The sequence below is a fragment of the Macaca mulatta genome, chromosome 2 (genome assembly GCF_049350105.2).
Source record: "Macaca mulatta isolate MMU2019108-1 chromosome 2, T2T-MMU8v2.0, whole genome shotgun sequence".
NCBI classification, from domain to species: domain Eukaryota; kingdom Metazoa; phylum Chordata; class Mammalia; order Primates; family Cercopithecidae; genus Macaca; species Macaca mulatta.
In genome coordinates this window covers 41,457,284-41,476,833 of record NC_133407.1, presented here as the reverse complement: position 1 = coordinate 41,476,833, position 19,550 = coordinate 41,457,284, and the positions used below count along the sequence as shown (strand labels likewise).

General features: G+C 52.4%; 1 protein-coding gene across 2 annotated transcripts in view; it reads right to left on the bottom strand.

Annotated features, from left to right (window-relative positions):
- Window positions 1-19,550, bottom strand: part of ESYT3 (extended synaptotagmin 3) — a 43,529-nt gene that overhangs the window by 5,003 nt on the left and 18,976 nt on the right. For both annotated transcript variants that reach the window (XR_003727126.2, XM_015132084.3), the window contains exons 3-17: window positions 17,039-17,173; window positions 14,302-14,378; window positions 12,704-12,770; window positions 11,923-12,012; window positions 11,319-11,374; window positions 9,765-9,885; window positions 7,466-7,636; window positions 6,556-6,638; window positions 4,361-4,409; window positions 3,754-3,843; window positions 3,227-3,289; window positions 3,063-3,125; window positions 2,435-2,503; window positions 1,798-1,884; window positions 908-1,057 (exon numbers count right to left, since the gene is read on the bottom strand). Coding sequence is in view for 1 of the 2 variants with exons in the window: in XM_015132084.3 (XP_014987570.2) it covers window positions 908-1,057; window positions 1,798-1,884; window positions 2,435-2,503; window positions 3,063-3,125; window positions 3,227-3,289; window positions 3,754-3,843; window positions 4,361-4,409; window positions 6,556-6,638; window positions 7,466-7,636; window positions 9,765-9,885; window positions 11,319-11,374; window positions 11,923-12,012; window positions 12,704-12,770; window positions 14,302-14,378; window positions 17,039-17,173 (1,371 nt within the window). In the remaining variant the exon portion in view is untranslated. The remainder of the gene's footprint in view (window positions 1-907; window positions 1,058-1,797; window positions 1,885-2,434; window positions 2,504-3,062; window positions 3,126-3,226; window positions 3,290-3,753; window positions 3,844-4,360; window positions 4,410-6,555; window positions 6,639-7,465; window positions 7,637-9,764; window positions 9,886-11,318; window positions 11,375-11,922; window positions 12,013-12,703; window positions 12,771-14,301; window positions 14,379-17,038; window positions 17,174-19,550) is intronic.

Here is a 19,550-nt window from a genome sequence, read left to right as displayed (position 1 = left end):
ACAAGAACATGTGTTTGTCACAGCCTGTACTCTGGTTGAGGGGACAAAGTCTTCCCTAATAACATGACACCTCATAGGCCTGTCCCCATATGAATTTTGAGTATAAATATGAGCTACCTATGGGATCTTGAAATTCAAAGTTAAGAAATGTACATAAAAATGTACTCAGGTTTGTAATGCACCTGAGGTACTGCGCTGCAGCAAAAGCAGAAGCTCCTTGGAAGAGAACAACCTTAATCCAGGTCATAAAGGAACACTGAACATATGTTTGCAATCCAAGTTATGAAACAGAAATGAGTCACCATCAAAAAGCATCGACAAAACATCAAAATTCCCAAGATCTTCAAATAATAGAACATACATATTAATACATTGTAACATATTTTCAAATGACCAAAGATGGAATATAAACATGAGAAGATAATAAAATGCTATAAGAAAATACCAAATAGATTTGGAAAAGATAAAAATAGAAATGAAAAATCACCATTGAAAAAACCATGAACAGGTTAAACAGCAAATGAGGCATAGCCAAAGAAAGAATTAGTGGCCTGGAAGATAGCTCTGAGGGAATTAGAATGTACCACCATGAATACAGAGATGGGAAATATTTAGGTGAGGTCAAGAGACATGAAGAATAGATGAGAGGGTATATTATAGAAAATTCTAGAAAGAGGAATTTGAAAAGAATGGAAGAGAGGCAATATTTGAAGAGCCACTATCTCTTCAAATACTGACTTGCTCCCATTCAGTATTTCAAAATTGATGAAAACATGAATCTGAAAACATGAATCCATCTCCTGGTTTCTTGCAGGCATAGAGCAGGTGCTTAGTGCTGGGGCAGTTCACCCTGCTCCACTGCCAGAGCTCTATTCCTTCCCTCCCCCAGGGGACAGGAGAGATTTACCCGAAGCACCAGCCTCATGGAGATGAGGCTGTCCAGGCCTGAGTGGTCCAGCTGAAAGCGCTGCTCAAGAGTGAGGTCAGCATAGGGGAGGATCTGGCACAGGGGGACGTCCAGCGTTCCCAGAGCACACTCCTGGTCATCATCAAGCACCTAGGCAGTGGGCCAGTCACAAAACAAAAGGATAACCAAGCCCCAACCACACCACTACTAGTATCTGGGCCCCAGCCAAGTTTGGGTTTACTTCAGTCTGTACTGTGCTTCTATGGGCATCTGGTCCTATTCTGAAAACTAGAATGGGATCAGGCCAGACCTGATCCTTGTCTTCTGTCAGGGAAGATACTGACTCAGAGTAAGAGGCAATTATGGTCTGTATGAGCTAGTCTGTTAAATGCCCAGAGCCAGGGGGCTTTGGGGACTGATGAGCTGTGCTGCTCTCCAGGCAGGGCTCAGGACCCCAAAAGATCCCAGCTCCACCACTTGTTGGTCATGAGATCTTGGACAAGATATTGTTTTTGCCTCTCTCTGCTCGCTCTACAGATCTTTTGTGAAGATTAAGTGAAATATATGTTTTTTAAAGTGTACCATTATTAATGTCCTGTGTAGATTCCAGCACAGGCTTCTCTGGATGCTGTGTAGCAAATATAAAGACCCTTTTGCAGGGAAAGTCGAGGGACTTGAGGATTTATCCTCCCACATCCCCCTATACAATGACCTCAGGCACTAGCCTCAAGGAGATGAGGCCTTATGGGGCCTCAGTGTCCTCTCTCACATAAAAGGGCCTGAGTTTAAACACTGCCAGGAGAACCTGCTCAAGGTACACTTCAAGCTTCCCACCCCGCCTGGCTTAGAAACCTCTTAATTCTGTTTCAAGAGCCCATCGTCCAGCAAACCTTCAGATGGAGCTGCTCAGTGGCCACACTGTGCACAAAGAAGGAGAAAACCTGGCTCCAGACAGGGTCCTTGTTGTGGGGACAAGTCTGGGAACAGAAGAGGGAGAGTTCATTGAAGGGTTAGGTTGGGCAGAGCTGGACACCGGCACCCTCTGCTACCACTCTGGCCACCATTGGGAACCTTACCTATTTGCCCTGAGATCAGACCCAAACACACTACAGCTAGTGGGAGGCACTAGGACAGGACAACCACACTCAAAGGCAGGGAGTGGTCTGCCAGGAAGTTTTACAGGGGAGCTGAAAATCATATTGGCCTTAGAGCTCACTTCAGGAGAGGAGAGGCCAACAGGATTTCGGCTGCTGGACTGGGAAAATTCATGATTGGTGGAAAGGACACAGGCTTCAGAACCATGCCCACACTTGAACCCTAGTTCCATGTCCTTGGTCAAGCAATTTATCTCTGATCCTCAGATTCTTGAATTATTAAACTATTCTGTGAGGTTATTCTGAAGACTAAATAACATCAAGTGCCACCTAGGCATTCACCATAAGTTAATTCCCGTCCCTTTTGCCTCTCTCCCTGAGAAGGGCTGGGTCCTTGTTTCCTCACCCCAGGGCTACCACCAAGCTGTCTTACCTTACTTGTATGTGTCTTCTTGCCTACAGATAGTTTGACATAGGAAGAAGGGTCTTTGCTGACCTTGTTCTGTGAGGAATCAAATCCATAACAGTGAAGGTGGCATAGTCAGAATCAGATTGAGACAGTCCTACCCCCAACCCCCAGGAGCATTTGGGGGAACTGGGACCACCCAATTACTTCTCTTTGAGAGAAAGCTACTCTAATGCCCCAGTCCCCTGGGCTGTCATTACTGTGTAAGCCCCAGGACAGGACCAACCCCAGAAAGCAGTTCCAAGTTAAAAGACCAGAAGCCAGAGCTGGGCCTGGCCAGGCACAGCCTCTTGTTCCCTGGGGCTATGAAAACAGAGTAGAATCAAGTTTTGGCTCCTCCTCTTAGCTGTGCGACTCAAAAAATGGTAATAAAAATGATTGACACAGTCATCATGAGACTCGGGGATAACAAATGTGGGGGATGAGTTGCCAAGCCTAGTGCCTGGCACACAGTAGACTCCATAATCAGCACCTCTTGTTATCCCTAGGCTGTGTGTGCACAGACTGTGGCCCAGAAGACACAGGGTTGTGGTTACTCTGGGGAGAGAAGCTGTGATATGCCCTCCCTGGAGTTTTTAGCCACATACTCACTCACTCTGGCAAACCTGGAGAGTTTTTTGGCTCGATATTCACCATTCAGGTAGTCAAAAGGGTTTCTCTGCAGCACAGGAATAATGGGGTTAAAGCAACATAGGACAGTTTGAAAGTGAGGGGCACTTTGTTGCGTATGTGTGACACTCTGGACATGTCACTACTCACCGGCAAGTTGCAGGCGCTCTCCAAGAAGACCACGAGAATGGCGGTGGAAAGGCCACCATGGTCCTGCAAACAGACACAGACCCTCACTGGGTACTCCCAGCAGCAGGAGAGAAAGACTGGTTTTGGAGAAGCCTACTCATGGCAGAAGAAAAGTCAGCTAGCCTTCACACTCCAGACTAGCTGCCGGAGGACATCTCACAACCTAGCCTTTTGTCGAGGTTAGGAATATAACTGGTGCATGACAGATTCAAGTTAGACACTGAGTGGATTTCCCTGTGAACTGGGAGGACAGGCATTAACACAGAGTTCTGAGGACCCCATCATCTAAAGATGATGGAGATGCTCAGAGGACATTTGCTGAGAGCCATCAGGAGCTGCCCTGTGTGGAGACGGGCTGAGTGACATGTTCTTCAGGAGGTCAGCAAGAACAGGGGGCATCATCTCCCTCCCTTCCTTCCACCTGCACACAGCTGGCACATGTGCTCCTCCACCTTTCTGCTAGGGAGCCCTTGACACCCCACACTCACCTCGGTCAGAGCTTCCTGGTCGGTAAGCAATGAAAGCCACTCCAGCCGCAGGTGCAGCTGCCCGCTGGTTGTGTCATTCAGGACAAACCACTGTGGGGCAGGGGCGGAAAGCTCAGGGCAAGGGCCAGGGAGACGCTACTGATGCTCTCTGGGCAGCCCAGTCCTGGGACCTGGTATCCTAGTAGGGACAGGGAAACCCAGTCCTAGTATGGGAAAAGGTAGACCAGCCCAGACAGGGTATGCTCTGGGCTCAGAGGGACTGGGAGATGTGGTTATAGGAAGACAGAAGTGCTACGCTGTGGGATTAAAAAAAACCCAGGCCCAGCCCACCCTCCCCTATAATGTGACTGTCCCCTGCTGGGGTCCTTAGTCTGTGGGTATTTCCCAGGGAAACTTCTTCCAGCCGGGGCCCTGGAGAATACCCTGGGGAGTTTCCTGGAGCCATCAGTGCCTCACCCAGCTCTTGCCCTGAGGAGGGACATGTGTGCAGCCCAGCACAGAGGGGGACCACAGCATAGGAATAGCTGGGCTGAAGCAACCTGCTAGAGATGTCCACAGGAAAGGGCTACCTTGAAACTCCCCCGAGGGTTGCAAGCACCAACTGTACCTCATCCACCACTCTGTTGGTCATGACATCTCCAAGGCAGATCTGCAGGCTGGAATATATAGGGAGAGGAGATTGGGTCAGTTCTGAGGAAGAAAGCAGCAGAGGGCATGGAGGCCCACACTGGACTCTGTTTTCAGATATCTGAGTGCGGCCATTAAGACAAAATCTTACTCACCCCAAGGAACCAATGGGAGACCAGCATCAGCTTGAGTGAAGGAAAGACTACCTACCATCAGGGCTGCTCCCACTGGGTGTGCTACCTGGGGAGGAAGGGAGCTCCCATACCCAGAGGGGATAAGCAGAGGCTGCTGGACACATCACCTCTGGATTTCTCAATGACAGCGCAACTAGCATTTTGAGTGAGATGATTCTTCATTGTGCAAAACTACCCATGCATTGCAGGAATTTGGCCTCCTGGTCCTGTGCCCTTTAAATGCCAGAGCACTACCCCTCACAGCCATGTTAATAACCTCAAATGCCCCTTCATTTCCAAAACTACCCCAGGTGCCCTACAAGGGATAAGTATAGTTGGCATGTGATGTAGTTTGGATGTCTGTCCCCTCCAAATCTCATGTTGAAATGTGATCCCCAATGTTAAAGGTGGGCGGGGCCTAGTGAGAGGCGTTTGGGTCATGGGGGCAGATCCCTCATGAATGGCTTGGTGCCCTCCCCACAGTAATGAGCTCATGCAAGATCTGGTTGTTAAAAATAAGCTGGGATATTCTCACTCCTCTTGCGCTCTCTCTCTCTCTCGCCATGTGACATACCTGATCCCCCCTTCACCTTCTGCCCTGAGTAAATGCTGGCACTATGCTTCATGTACAGCCTGCAGAACCATGAGCCAGATAACCCTATTTTCTTTATAAATTACCTGGCCTCGGGTATCCTTTATAGCAACAAAATATGGACAAACACAGCATGTGTGTGTGAGAGGAGATAACACTCACACCACAGCTTGCCCCTAACTCACCCTGAGCCAAGCCCAACCAGAAGGTCCTGATAGCCAGAGGGGAAAATGTAATTCTATATAACTGTAAGAAATGTGCTTAAGCTCAAAACACACCTGAAATCAGTTATTAATACATAAAGCATGACCCACAAGCCACACTTCTAATCTGCAACATTACAAAAATTGCAACTGTTTCAAGATAAAAATACAAAATGATAAGCAACATCTAGTGGTGAATCTGTGTGTGTTAACATCCAGGCTAATACACACAGATTCTGCGTGTTTCTTAAACTGTCAGGTTGTGCCCCTCCCAGTTTGGTTTCCACTTTTCAAAATTACATGATCATGGAAACAAGCTAAACAACACAGGAGTCTGAAAATGTGGGTAAAACTGCCTTTTCTGCTTCCTCATCTGATAAGCGGTGTTAACAGCCTGCCTTTCTCTGCTAACATGAACACATGCAGAAATACGCATTCAAGGTTCCTCTCCCATTTGAGGATGACTCAAATGACATGTTATGCCCAGCTGCTCTCCCCCACTTCGTAATGGGTGTCCTCCGGGTTAAGACACAGAGATTCTACTTGTTTTTCAGAGCTGCAGAATATTCTGTAGTTTGGCAATGGAAAATTTATTCAAACATTCAGCCAATGTCCTCTGAGGTTAGATATTCATTTCAGGGATGGGGGTGTTGTTTTTCTTCTATGGATAGTTCTGTAATAAACATTTCAGATACTAGGGCTTTTATTTTATAGGAGATCCTGGAAGTGGGACTGCTGGATCAAAATACATGTAAGTTTTAAATTCTGATAGCCAGCCCCACCCTGATCATTTTAGTTCTCCCATACCCCTGAAGGGCTGAGTTCTACCCCCTAAAGCATGGCCCAGGGTTCCTTGGAACTGGGCATCTGGCCATCCATGCCAGCCTTGTCCACTACTCCAAATGGGGACTTCGTACATTATCAAGAAGGCAGAAAGCAGAGCCATAATATACAAATCTTGGGGTCCTCTCTGTACCCCCCAGGGCCTAGGTCAGGCTGGGCACTTGGGAGACATCTGGGAAGGTTTGTGGTAGGAATGTAGAATGGTGAGGCAGGTTGCCTGGCACAGTCACCATGTCAGGGTGACCAGAGAGGATTGCTAGTCATTAAGTGGTAGGAGCAGGGTATTTATGTCCCAAGGCCCAGCCCAGCACCCTACAGGGAGGGAAGGCTGCCTCCAGGCCCAGCTGTGCGCCCTCCTCCTCACCTGCCCAGGAAGTCATCCCTGTCGGTATCCTCATCATACAGGTCGACCTCCAGGTCCTGCCCAGGGACTTCGTACACCATGAACTGGAAGGAAAAAGAGGTGTCTTGACCTGCAGGCAACAGCTGACCTTATGTATGACCCAAGGGGAGTCAAATCGTGGCTCAGAATGCTAGCAGGGTCCTGATCTCCTCAGTGCCTCGAGAACCCCACCCATAAGGGAGTGAAGTCCCTCCCCTGTGGGGGGAAGAGAAGATTAAACATGTGTAAGCCATGGCAGAGCAGGTGCCCAGGAGACAGTGGCTGTTTGTTCTGCATGGGCTCTGTGGTGTCCAGAGCACCTCTTCATGACATTCTCCTGCCCCTCTGTGGGTCTGCAATACCAGGAAGCCCCAAGCTGCCTTTTAGTACCCCTGCTTTCACTGCCTCACCCCAAATGTAACAGAGCATCCAGATGGTGTATTAGGAGAGGAAGTTCAGAGGGGTCACCTAGGATGTGTAATCTGGGGGCCTTAACAGGCTGTGGGTCCCACCCTTCAAACGGTAGGGATTGTGGTTGAACTTAAAGAAGAACTTCAGGATCCTGATGTTTGACTGACAGGGGAGGTTGAGAGGAGTGGAGCAGAAATGCCTCTAAGGCTCTTTCTCTTTGATTTGGAAACTTCTAACAAAATTGGAAGGGGAAAGGAGGTAGGAATTTGCCTTCAGGCTGGCCCTTTAGTCGCGCCAGAGTAACCTACTCTGGAAGCCTGGTAGATATGGGAGCGGGAATCCCACAGACCTGCCTGTCTCCAAGGCCTACTCCCTGCCTCGTGTTGCTCCTGGATTGCCTCTGCCCAGCATGACTCAGAGTGAAGGCTGGAGGGTATCAAGGGATTCAAGGGATTCCAGGAGCAGCCAAGAAGACCCTTACCTCAAACACCTCGTTCCAGGTGGGGTTCAGGTTCCTGTAGATGGTCCTACTCCGGAAATGCTGCAGGCCAATGCTCACCTTGGCGTAGGGATCTGACTTGCCTCGGAGCCCCAGGAAGTTGTCCTTCTGGGCCAGCTTCTCTGCCTCCAGCAAGTGTACTCTGATCACCCCCTGGAAAATGTCCAAGCCCAGGGCTCACAGCTGCTTCCTGGGGCCTCCAAGTCCTGGAGTATCAGAGCTAAAGCCATCAGAGATCACTGCTTCCCCCACATTGCCCCCTCCATGGTCTGGACCGGGAGATAGAAGCCAGATACGGCAGTGACCTGGCCAAGGCCACACGGCAAGTGATGGCAGGGCTCTCTCCATCAGTATGCCCTGCCCACAGCCCTGGCCTCCCCACTCCCTACCTCCAAACTGCCACATGAATGGCTTACACAACTGCAGCTGTTTGTCTCCCTCCTGTGCCAACAATCATGACACCTAAGGAAGCTTCCTCCTTTACTCTAGCCCCCTCTGTTGTGTGTCCTACATGTAGACTTCTACAAGAGAATTCTAGCATCCCTTCTCCTGGCCCCTGTGGGCAATGCCGGCTGCTGACAGGAGGTCCCTGCACTCCTAAAGGCCCCAACACTGAGCCTCATCCCCACCACACTCTGGACTGTGCTATAGGGCAGACCCTCCCCCAACACTTGCAATGGATAGAGTTTAAAAGGAAATGAAAGAGATATAACTCTGTTAATAAAGACAGGAGCACAGGAATTAGGAAAGGCATAGTTCATGGGCTTTGAGGTATATCTCCTTCCTAGAATTTTTTTTTAATATTAGTAAATACATATGCATTTACTCTTTGACCCAGAAATCCCACTTCTAGGAATCTGTCCCAAGGGCATACTAGCAAAAATATAAAGACATGTATGCAAGGCTATTTATTACACTACTATTTGTAATAGTGAAAGACCCAACACAACATAATGGTCCATCAATAGGAACTGTGTTGAATAAACTTCAGTACATTCCCACAGGGAAGTACTTTGGAGCTCTTAAAGAGAATGTGGAAGATCTCTACACTATCATGGTATGATCCCCATGACACACTCAGTGTTAAAAGCACACTGAGGGCCAGGCGCAGTGCTTACACCTGTAATCCCAGCACTTTGGGAGGCCGAAGTGGGCGGATCACCTGAGGTCAGGAGTTCGAGACCAGCCTCGCCAACATGGTGAAACCCAGTCTCTACTAAAAATACAAAAATTAGCCAGGCTCGGTGGCGTATGCCTGTAGTCCCAGCTACTCAGAAGGCTGAGGCTGGAGAATCACTTGAACCTGGGAGGTGGAGGTTGCAGTGAGCCAAGATCGTGCCACTGCATTCCAGCCTGTGTCACAGAGCAAGACTCCCCACCACCACCTCCCCCCAATCCCCCCCCCCCGCAAAAAAAAGCACACTGGGGAAAACTGTACTATGCTGCCATCTATCGAAGAAAGGGGGAATTTGAATATAAGCAAATATGTGTCATATGACCATATATATTTGTTCATATTAAGTAACAATGGCCAGGTGTGGTGGCTCATGCCTGTAATCCCAGCACTTTGGGAGGCTGAGGCAGGCAGATCACTTGAGCCCAGGACTTTGAGACCAGCCTGGCCAACGTGGCAAAACCCTCTCTACAAAAAACACAAAAATTAGCCAGGCGTGGTAGTACACACCTGTAGTCCCAGCTACTCGGAAGGCTGAGGCAGGAGGATTGCTTGAGCCCAAGAGGTGGAGGCTGCAGTGAGCTGTGATTGTGCCACTGCACTCCAGCCTAGCTAGGCAACAAAGCAAGACTCAATCAATCAATCAATAAAATGGAAGGATAAACTATTACTTATAAGTGAAGGGTGGGGAGTAGGTGGAGGGAACAAGGGATAGAAGCCAGGCTCCTTAAAATGTAATTTTTTAGTTGAACTTCGGAAGTGTACAACTACTTTACATAATTGTAAAAGGAAGTTAAGGTAAAAAACCCTAAAAATGGAAAATAGAATGAAACAAGTCAATGTAAATATTCATGGCCAGTTGTCACAAACAGGAAATATTCCAAGTAAGTTTAAAATGCAATAAATTTGACACCACCTCCCAACTGGGATACACCCCAAGGACAAAATGTCTTTAGTAATTATGACGTGGGCAATGGGGTTTGTACCGTTATTCTGGGACCATCAAGCATTAGTGTGAAATAAAGCCAATGCACCACATATGAAGGCTGAGAGGATATTTGCGCTGCCTCCCAGCAGGCTGGTCTGTGGCCAGCACTGGCTACTCACGCAGGGCAGAGGGAAGCACAGGTTGGTCAGATCCAGCCCCTTCTTCACAGGCACAGTCACACGGTTAGGCAGCACCAGGTGGGCAGCAATGAGGTCCTCCAGCAGGCTGTCTGACACCTCACTGGACACAAGGCAGGACCAGCTGTGGAGGGGTGCCACCGCCTCCCCCATGCCACCTGCCACTCCATCCCTAGCAGAAACCAGGAGCCCAGCCTGGTAGGGTGGGCCCCACCTACAGAACAGCCCTGACCCCACTTGCCTGGGTAGGGGTGGGTGTGCCTATACATCGTGACAGCCCCTGACATTCTATCTCAACAGCAGTCCTCCCACCTACATGTGCCCGACTCCCTCTGCCTCCAGGCTACTTTGTTCTTGGAGGTCACACAGCACGGTGGCTAAGAGCAAGGCTGGTGCCTGTGTTAGAATCTCAGCTCCACCACCGACTAGCTGTGTGGCCTTGGCAAGTCGCTAACCTCTCTGGACCTCAGCATCCTCACCTCTAACCTGGGGCTAAAAATGCATGTTCCTGGGGTTGTTTGTTGCCTGACTCCACCTCCTGGTACTGGGGGTCAGGGATGGTGCCTGGAACAGGGCTGGCACGGTGTAAATGCTCAGTAAATACTTTTAGAATAAAAGAACGCATGCCTGGATTCTCTTTGTCCAGTGTGGGTGAGATCCATGCAGATGTCAGTGAATGAGTGAGTCAGCGGCCCTCCCGAGCCTGACAAGCCAGCCGGTGCCAGCCCTGGCCAGTCCAACTGTCCCTTCCTCCTGGGGAGGTGTGTCCAATAGGGCTGGTGCCCTTCTCTGTTCCTCTCATGGGGCCTGGGGCTCTGAGAGGAGCCTTCACTTGCCCCCCAATGGTGAACTCTCTAGGACCAGCTGCTCCTCACTGGCCTCTGCTGTGACAGTGCCCCTTCCATGCCTATGTTTGTGACCACGGTCAGGGCAAGTCACATAGGCTTCTCACCACACATTTGGTTTGGGAGGGGTACAGTGAGGAAAAAAGGAGGACACTCGTGTGTCCACACCCAATGTGCCGCCACCGCACGGCTGAGTGTCCTCCGAGGGACCCAAGGCAGAGGAACCAGGATCCCCTTTTACTGAGGAAGAGCCCAGAGAGGTGAAGCAACTTCTCCACATTCACTTAGTTGCTAAGTGACAGAGCCAGGAGCTGGCTGCCTCTGGTTCTACAGCCACCACACAGCCTCCCCTTCGACCACATCTCAGCAGACACAGCCACTCTCCCCTGCACCAGGACGGGGACCTGAATGTCAGCCCAACATTCAGCAAAGGACTTCTTGCCTACTACATGGGTGTGTGTGTGTGTGTGTGGTGTGGGCGGGGGGTGTGCTGGTACAGTGCACACCCACAGAGGCCACACAACACCGTTACCTCCCGCTCCCACTCGCACTTCAAACAGACCAATGCTTCTCCCTCCGCAGGGAGCACCAGGAGGGAAGGCACCACCATCGCACAGCTCCTGTCACTGGCTGCAGAGCCCTGGAGGCCCCCACACTTACGATCTCCCTCGAGGCTCTCCCAGGCACCTACTTGATTCCCGGTGCATCCAGCAGGTTGGTCAGGCCAGTCCAGTTGATCTGTAGGTGCTTCAGGGGCAGAGGGAAGCTATTAGTCTGGAAAGGGCTGGTAGCCCAGGGCTGAGAACCCCCTGCCAAGAGCCTCACACCCACGTGCATGGAGAACCCAGCCTGTCCGGGTGGGGGTTCCGGGGAAAGCAGGCAGAGCACCCTCTGCCAGGGTGTCAGGCAGGCGCGGCCACCTTCCAGCCCAGCTCAGGCATCTAGCGGTATTGAGGGCCCAGGCCTCAGCTCAGGATGGGGCATGGGTTGTGGAACCTGCTGCTTCCTGGGCAGAACCCCCACAGGAGTGGGATCGTCCACATGGCCACAGGCTGGCCTGGACTTTGAAAACTCTGAGTTTGAGCCTTGGCTCCAATTCAGACCGTCTGTGTGACCTTCTCTGAGCTCAGCTGCCTCATCTTGGGGAGGATTAAATGAGATAAGGAGTGTGACTGCCCAGGTCTCGGTGGGCTTGGACAATGTCCATTCTTGGGCTCAAACCCAATGTCTAGGGCCCAGCAGACCAGTGCCTACTCCCAGGGAGCAGCAGGCTCACCGCAGTCCCTGGGACTCACCGGCTTCTGAAGGAAGAACACAGTCACGGCTCCCACGAAGGGCTTGTCCACTAGGAGGGGCTCCAGGATGACCCGCAGGGTGCCCTGCAACTGGATAGGCACAGAGGGCCCGTGAGGGGCCCAGGCCTCCTTTCTCCCCATGCCTGCTGCACTTAGCTGAGGCCATCTGCTGCCTCATTTCATGCCCATGCTGCCCCACATGTCAGGACCACCTGCCCCAGGCTGCTGGCGCTCACAGCAGGAACCATACTTAAGGTGCCGAGGCCTGGACACAGCTGCCACCTCTTGCCAGCTACCAAGGGGCCCTGAGCTGGCCCCACCGCCCTCCACAGGTGTGCTGGCCTGAGAGACCTATAGCCTTTGCCAAGTTTTGGGCTGGCCCAGTCAGCAAGGACCCAGAATGATTTCCAGGCCCAAATCAGCTCCTCTACTCCCGCCGAGAGTTATTTTCACCTCCTGGGTCCACCTCAGTGTCTAAGCAATGGCTTTCCATCGCTCCATGAACAGCACCTCTCTCCTCGCCAGGCAGCCAAAGCCTCTCCAGGGCCTCTGCAGTCAGATGAGGCTGGGGGTCTCTAGAGCACAGTAGTGGGTTGGTGAAGCCCCGCCACCACTTCCTGGCCATGTGACCCTCAGGCCTACAGCTCCTCTGTAGTCACCATCCTGTGTGTTTAGTGTCGCCACCGCCTTCTGCAGCCTACTCTGGCATGACCTGGCTTCCCCTTCCCTGATCCCCACCCTGGGGGCTGGAACAGAGGCGGCCCCACCGGGCTCCACCCACCTGGATCCCGTTCACACCAGCCTGAATCTTCTGCAGCTCCACACTGATCTCACAGTCCCCGATGTAGCTGAAATGGGGGGTGGAGAAGGAAGGTGGGGAGGAGGGACAGGTCCACCTGCTCAGAGAGGTTGGGAAACTTGCCCAGTGTCACACAGCCTGAGCCCAGGCAGCCAGTTGCCAGCCCTGAGCTCTGTGTACTGGGCACATGGCCTAGTAGCCTCAGCCTTTCTAAGCTTTGCTCAGACCTGACCCAGACCCTGATCCAAGCCCAGACCCCAGGGGGCAGCCCCTGTGCGCCCCTGCATTCAGGTATCCCAGGCATATCCTCATCTCTGACTATTGACAGCAGGGACTCTAGGCACTCACCTCACCCCACGATACCCTGAAGATGAAAAGGAGGGGCTCTTCATAAACACACTGCCCACCTTTCCACCCCTGTTGTCCCCCTGTCCCATCTCTGCCCAGGTGTCTTTCATGAGGACACAGAAGCAGCCCCCACTGCATACATCCCAGGTGCTGCTGGGGCTGGTGGAGGTGGGCAAAGGTAACAAGGCCTCAGGCTTCAGCATAGAAGCCCGAGTCCATCCAGTGGCTCCTGCCAGGTGATGGGCACAGGGAGCCCAGAATGGGTGCCCTTGAGGGTAAAGATCAGCAGATCCTGTGAAAGCACTGAAGGAGACTCGGGAGGGAGAGGGCAGCCAGCACACATGCGCAGGGCACAGGCAGAGGAGCCCAATGTCACAAGTTGTGCAAAAACTGAGCGCCTCTTGAAAGGGCAGGAGTGAGCCAGACAGGGGAAATGGGGACCGCAGGAGCTGCCTGGGCAGCTGAGTGGGCCACACAACCTCGATGTGCCCTATTTCTACAAGGATCTCGTGGCACAGCCCCAGGGGCTGGGAGCACCTCATAGCCGGTGGCCATCCCAACACACTTGGGACCAGCCCCCAAAGGGGGACGGGTGGTCCGAAGAACTGGCTCCTATCTTCCCAACATTCTGTCAGTGCCAGCCTCTAGGCTAAGGACAGAATGAGACATGGGAAAGGAATGGCAACACTCTGGATCCTCAGAAGTTCGTTGTCTTTTTAGTGCAAATCTTGCCGCTTCCAGGAAGGCTTCCTGGAATGAATCTCCCTTCTTCCTGACTCACTCCCATTATGAACCTCATTTCAAAGAGATATCCTTGCCCAACCCCCTGAACTAGTCACTTATGTGTCTTTGCATTCTGTATTTTCCTGAGGTGCCACAGAGCCCAGGTCTCCAGCTGACCTCTCACAGCCTGTGCTTAGAGTTCCCTGGGCCTCACCATGAGTCCTCACATCTTCTTGTCACACTTGCTCCCACCAGATACATCCTCTCTGAGGCAGCTGGTCTGACCCTCCAAGCGACCCAGCCCTGGCTTCCAAGAAAGCTCTGCTGCCCAGGCCTTGGAACCCAGAGTATGCCAGGGGATGGGAGAAGCTGGGAGGAGGGGAGCGTCCTGTGAGGGGTTCTACATCCCAAGTCAGAGTGTATATATACTACTCCATCTTCAAACTGGCTGTTCCCACAGAGTGTCCTCTTCACCCCCTGAAACCCATACCCGGCCCGATAGAGCTCACCAGATCTGCAGGTCCACAGTCACACGCCTTCGGTTGCACTTGTTAGTATGTGCCTTGACACCGTTGACCCTGGGGCACTGGAAGAAATGCCAACAGGGCTAGGTCAGACGCTTCTTGTAGCAGGGGACAGCTGCCAGCCCTTCCCCTGGCACTGGGCTTTATCAGCAACAAGTATGACCACCAGGATGAGGCACAGACGTGTAAATCCATCCTGCAGCCCAGAGACTTCCCTTCCTAGAATGTGCCCCCTCCTTTCTCTCCCTTCCTGCCATGACTCACACAACCACAGAGTGGCCGAGGCCAGGCCTGTTGTTCATGCCCAATAGCAAACTCTGGAAGTGGGTCCTTTTCCTCTACACGTGAGGAACCTGGAGCTTAGAGAAGTCAAGTCACTGGCCCCACAGCACAGGGTGGAGCTGGGCATAGGCATGGGAACTGGAGGAAGCCGGCAATACTCACGGGTGTGAATGAATGCTTATGGCAGCTGAAAAAAATAATGTTTATGGGTGTGTGAAGAAAGGGGGTGTGGTGAGTGCACTGGGTCCTGGCCAAGCCCAGGAGGGTCGTGTGAGGAGTCCTCTGTGACCCCACAATGGAGAGGAGGGGACATGTGGGGAATGGGAGAGCAGAGGGGAGGAGGGAGGGGCCGGGACATGAGGAGCGCTGAATGCCAGCATCAGGAGGCAGGTGTTTCTCCTGCAGGGCTGGGACGTCTGTTCAGCCTACAGCTTTCCCCTCCAGGTTCCTCTGATGTGGTAAATATCACTTCTTAGGATTGCTTGCCAGCAGTGCTGCGTCCCATAGACCAAAGGTCCGCAATCTTTTTGGCACCAGGGACCAGTTTCTTGGAAGACAATTTTTCCACAGACCGGGGGTGGGGTGGGAAATGGTTTTGGGATGAAACTGTTCCACCTCGGATCATCAGGCATTAAAGTCTCATAAGGAGTGCGTGACCTAGATCGTTCACATGCACAGTTCACAGCAGGGTTTGTGCTCCTATGAGAATATAATGCTGCTGCTGATCTGACGGGAGGCGGAGCTCAGGCGGCAATGCTCGTCCTGGCTGCTGACCTCCTGGTGTGTAGCCTGGTACTGAGAGCTGGGGACCCCTGCCATAGATACAACCACCAGAGGAGCAGCCTGGCTGAGCAGGCTCTACTGTGAACACAGCACTCTGCAAGCTTCGTGGCTCTTAGCCTGCTGAATTCTTCAAAAGCCAGCTGAGCTATCACCGTTTCCTGGAAGTCTTCCCTGACTCCCACAGCCCCTCCACCCCTCCATTTCTGAGTTCGCATTCCTCTGCCATCATGCATGCGTATACTGCCATGTCGTAATGCACAGGTTGATGTGTCCCGCCCACAGAAGGGGTGCAGCCACACCCAGCTCTAGAATGCCCAGCACACAGCACATGCTCAGTAAGTCACAGGTGAATGAAACAAGAAATGAATGCATGAACCAACAGATGCTGGCACAAGCCAGTTTGAGTGGCAGAAATCCCAATCTCCAGGGCTCAGGCCTGCCTAATCCACCCCTGCCCAGGGGCTAGCCAGGCAGGGCTGGCAGACAGCTCTCAGCAGGCTGGCCTGTACTTGGACACCTGCTCGTTGCTGGGAAGACCGGATGCCAATGCCTCTCATTTACTAGGTCACAGTGGTCTCTGGCTGGGGGATACATTTTGGATGATCAAAAGACTCAAGTCACTGGGGGCACTTCGAGGCAGGAGGAGTAGGGCACCAAGGCTGAAACACGAAGCCCAGTCTAGACAGGGACCGTGACACTAGGTGTGCTGACACAAACTTCCTTGGCCACAGACCATTTCATCCTGGGACACCTGCTGATCTTCACAGAACTAGCATGGACTTGTGACACTGAGTGACATAACAGCCAATTAGTGGAGAATATAAAGCACTTGGCGGCACTGACTACCCAAACCGTGAGCGTGTGGTCACCGGCACTGAGGTTAGCAACTATGATTTCCATCTTTCTATCTGTCTGGCTACCACCATGGCATGTCTTCAAAGTTTTCCTTAAGAAAAGTGGAAATACCTCCCACCTCTCCTTTCTGTTCCCTCTGAGCCAGGCTTCCTTGGAACCTGGGGAGATGGTGGTACAGGGATGTGGGGGAAGGGTGTCCACTGAGGCTGACAGGCTAGGAAATGCAGGTGGTGGTGGTGGGTGCTGGTGGTGGTGGTGGTGGGTGGTGGGTGGTGGGTGGTGGTGGGTGGTGGGTGGTGGGGGTGAGGGTGGGTGGGGGGGGTGGTGGTGGGGGTGGGGGTGGTGGTGGCGGGGGCGGGGGTGGGGGTGGTGGTGGTGGCGGTGGGGGTGGCGGGGGTGGGGGCGGTGGCGGTGGCGGTGGCGGGGGCGGTGGGGGGCGGGGGCGGCGGGGGCGGCGGGGGCGGGGGCGGCGGGGGCGGGGGCGGGGGCGGGGGCGGCGGGGGCGGTGGCGGGGGCGGGGGCGGGGGCGGGGGCGGTGGGGGCGGTGGCGGGGGCGGGGGCGGTGGGGGCGGGGGCGGGGGTGGCGGTGGCGGGGGTGGCGGTGGCGGTGGGGGTGGCGGTGGCGGTGGGGATGGGGGTGGTGGTGGTGGGGGTGGTGGTGGTGGTGGGGGTGTCTCCCTGTAAGGTCCAGTGGGATCTTTGCAGTCATATGACTGACCTGGATGGGGGAAAGGTGGGAGGAGAGGAGACAGAGAAAAGACTGCACAGCCAGCCCAGGCTGACCCTCCCGAGACACACCCACCTTCTGTCCAAAGTAGAGCTTGGTAAAGGTAAAGGTCCTCAGGTGGATGCTCTTCTCCCGGATCTTGGGCTCAAGTTTCTCCCGGAACTTGCTTTCCATGATCATGCTCAGGTAGGGCCAGGTCTGAGAGATGATCTGTGAAGATGGGAAGAGGCCCTTGGTAGTCAGGTCTATACTCCCACCGCAGACTCAGAGCTGCATGGGACAAGGTCCTGATTCTCTGCAGCCTGGTCTTGGGGTGGGGGTTCCTATGCTGCAGCACTCACCTGCCTGCCTGCCCACCCATCTGCTCACCTGTTCACCTGTCTGTCCTTCAAACATCTGATAACTACAGCCGTGGTTCCCACTGTCATGCAGGCAGCAGGACCCCAAGATTTGGTGCTATTCTGCAGAGCACCATGAAATACTCATTCGCTACATTTAATATTAGGAAGCCCTTTAGTTCTCTGCTGAGACATGATCTCATTCTACACTGTGGTTTAAACAAAAAGTAGTAGACGCAAGAAGTTTAAGAACAAAATTACAGAAAGAAAGTTAAATTGTTTCCTGTGGATTTAGTTTTCTAACAATCAGAAAAGGCAGCCTTTGCCTGATTTCTGCAGCAGAATGACTCACTGTGCTGGTTTGGGAACCAAGTGCAGGACCTGAGGAGAAGGAAGATGGCAGAGACAGAGGAGGATGGTGGAAATCAGAGGGGAATGGAGGGAGGGCCAGCCAGCAGGTACATTCTGTTTGGGGCAAGGCTTCTCCATCTTCTTTTTTTTTCTTAAATGGAGTTTTGCCCTTGTTGCCCAGGCTGGAGTGCAGTGGCACGACCTCGGCTCACTGCCACCTCCAACTCCTGGTTCAAGTGATTCTCCCGCCTCAGCCTCCCAAGTAGTTGAGATTACAGGTGCCTCCCACCACACCTGGTGATTTTTTTTTTTTTTTTTTAGTAGAGTTGGGGTTTCACCATGTTGCCCAGACTGGTCTTGAACTCCTGGCCTCAAGTGATCTGTTCACTTCGGCCTCTCAAAGTGCTGGGATTACAGGCGTGAGCCACGACGCCTGGCCTTTTTTCTTTTAAGACAAGGTCTCACTCTGTCGTCCAGGCTGGAGTGCAGTGGCATGATTACAGCTCACTGTAGCCTCAACCTCCCTGAATTAGGTGATCTCCCACCACAGCCTCCTGGGTGGCTGGGACTACAAGCGTGCACCACCACACCTGGCTTTTTAATGTTTTTGTAGAGATAGGGTCCCCCTATGTTACCCGAGCTGATGGATGTTGATCCAAGATTGCTATTTTCACATTACCAGAAGTGTCACTGCTGAGTGCATCAAAAAGCATTCCCTAGCCGGGCATGGTAGCACACACCTGGGTACCAACTTCCTTGGGAGGCTGAGGCAGGAGGATTGTTTCAGCCCAGAAGTTCAAGGCCAGCTTGGGCAACATAGCAAGACTGCATCTCAAAAACAACAGTAACAAAAATAAAACAGAGAACATTCTCAGCCTCTGGGTAAATTTGGAAGAAGCAGGTTGCTGCTTTAAGAGGAGTGACTGGGTTTCTAGGGATTCATGCAGGACCCAGTGCCTCTGGGGCAAACCTTGTCGAGTTCCTTCTGTACTGTGTTAGCTGGTCCGTGGATCTCCGCCTGTGCTCGTCTTTCTTTCAGTAATACACAGAGGCCTACACAAGGCATTGGAGATACAAGACTGTATCTTTCCTGTGGGCTTGGGCTTCAGTTTAAATATGCATGTCCTTCCTCCATGTGCCCCTTCCAAAGCCATCACTGGAGGAGCCTAAAGGCTGTGAGATTCTAGGGCTCATTGTTCCCATCTCTCTCAAAGGCCTCTCCAAATCCCAGGTTCTACTTCCTCGGGTCTGATATCATCTTCCTGTCTCGCTGGTTTGTCACTGGCCAAGTGCCTCCTGAGTATAAAGCTCGTTAGGACACACTCGGCGCCCTAGTATGTAGTTTTCCTACACAACTGTCTCTGTCTCCCCATCCAAGACGAAGGTGGGAGCCTCATATCCCAACAGTCTTATATCTCCAATGCCTTGTGTAGGCCTCTGTGTATTACTGAAAGAAAGACGTAACGCAGGCGGAGATCCACGGACCAGCTAACACAGTACAGAAGGACCAGCTAACACAGTACAGAAGGACCAGCTAACACAGTACAGAAAGAACTTGACAAGGTTTGCCCCAGAGGCACTGGGTCCTGCATGAATCCCCAGAAACCCAGTCACTTCTCTTAAAGCAGCAACCTGCTTCTTCCAAATTTACCCAGAGGCTGAGAATGTTCTCTGTTCTTTTTTTGTTGCTGTTTTTGACATGGAGTCTTGCTATGTTGCCCAAGCTGGCCTTGAACCCCCGGGCTGAAGCGATCCTCCTGCCTCAGCCTCCCAAGGAAGTTGGCACCCTGGTGTGTGCTACCATGGCCTGCTAGGGAATGCTTTTTGATGCACTCAGCAGCGATACTTCTGGTAATGTGAAAATAGCAATCTTGGATCAACATCCATCAGGAAGTCCT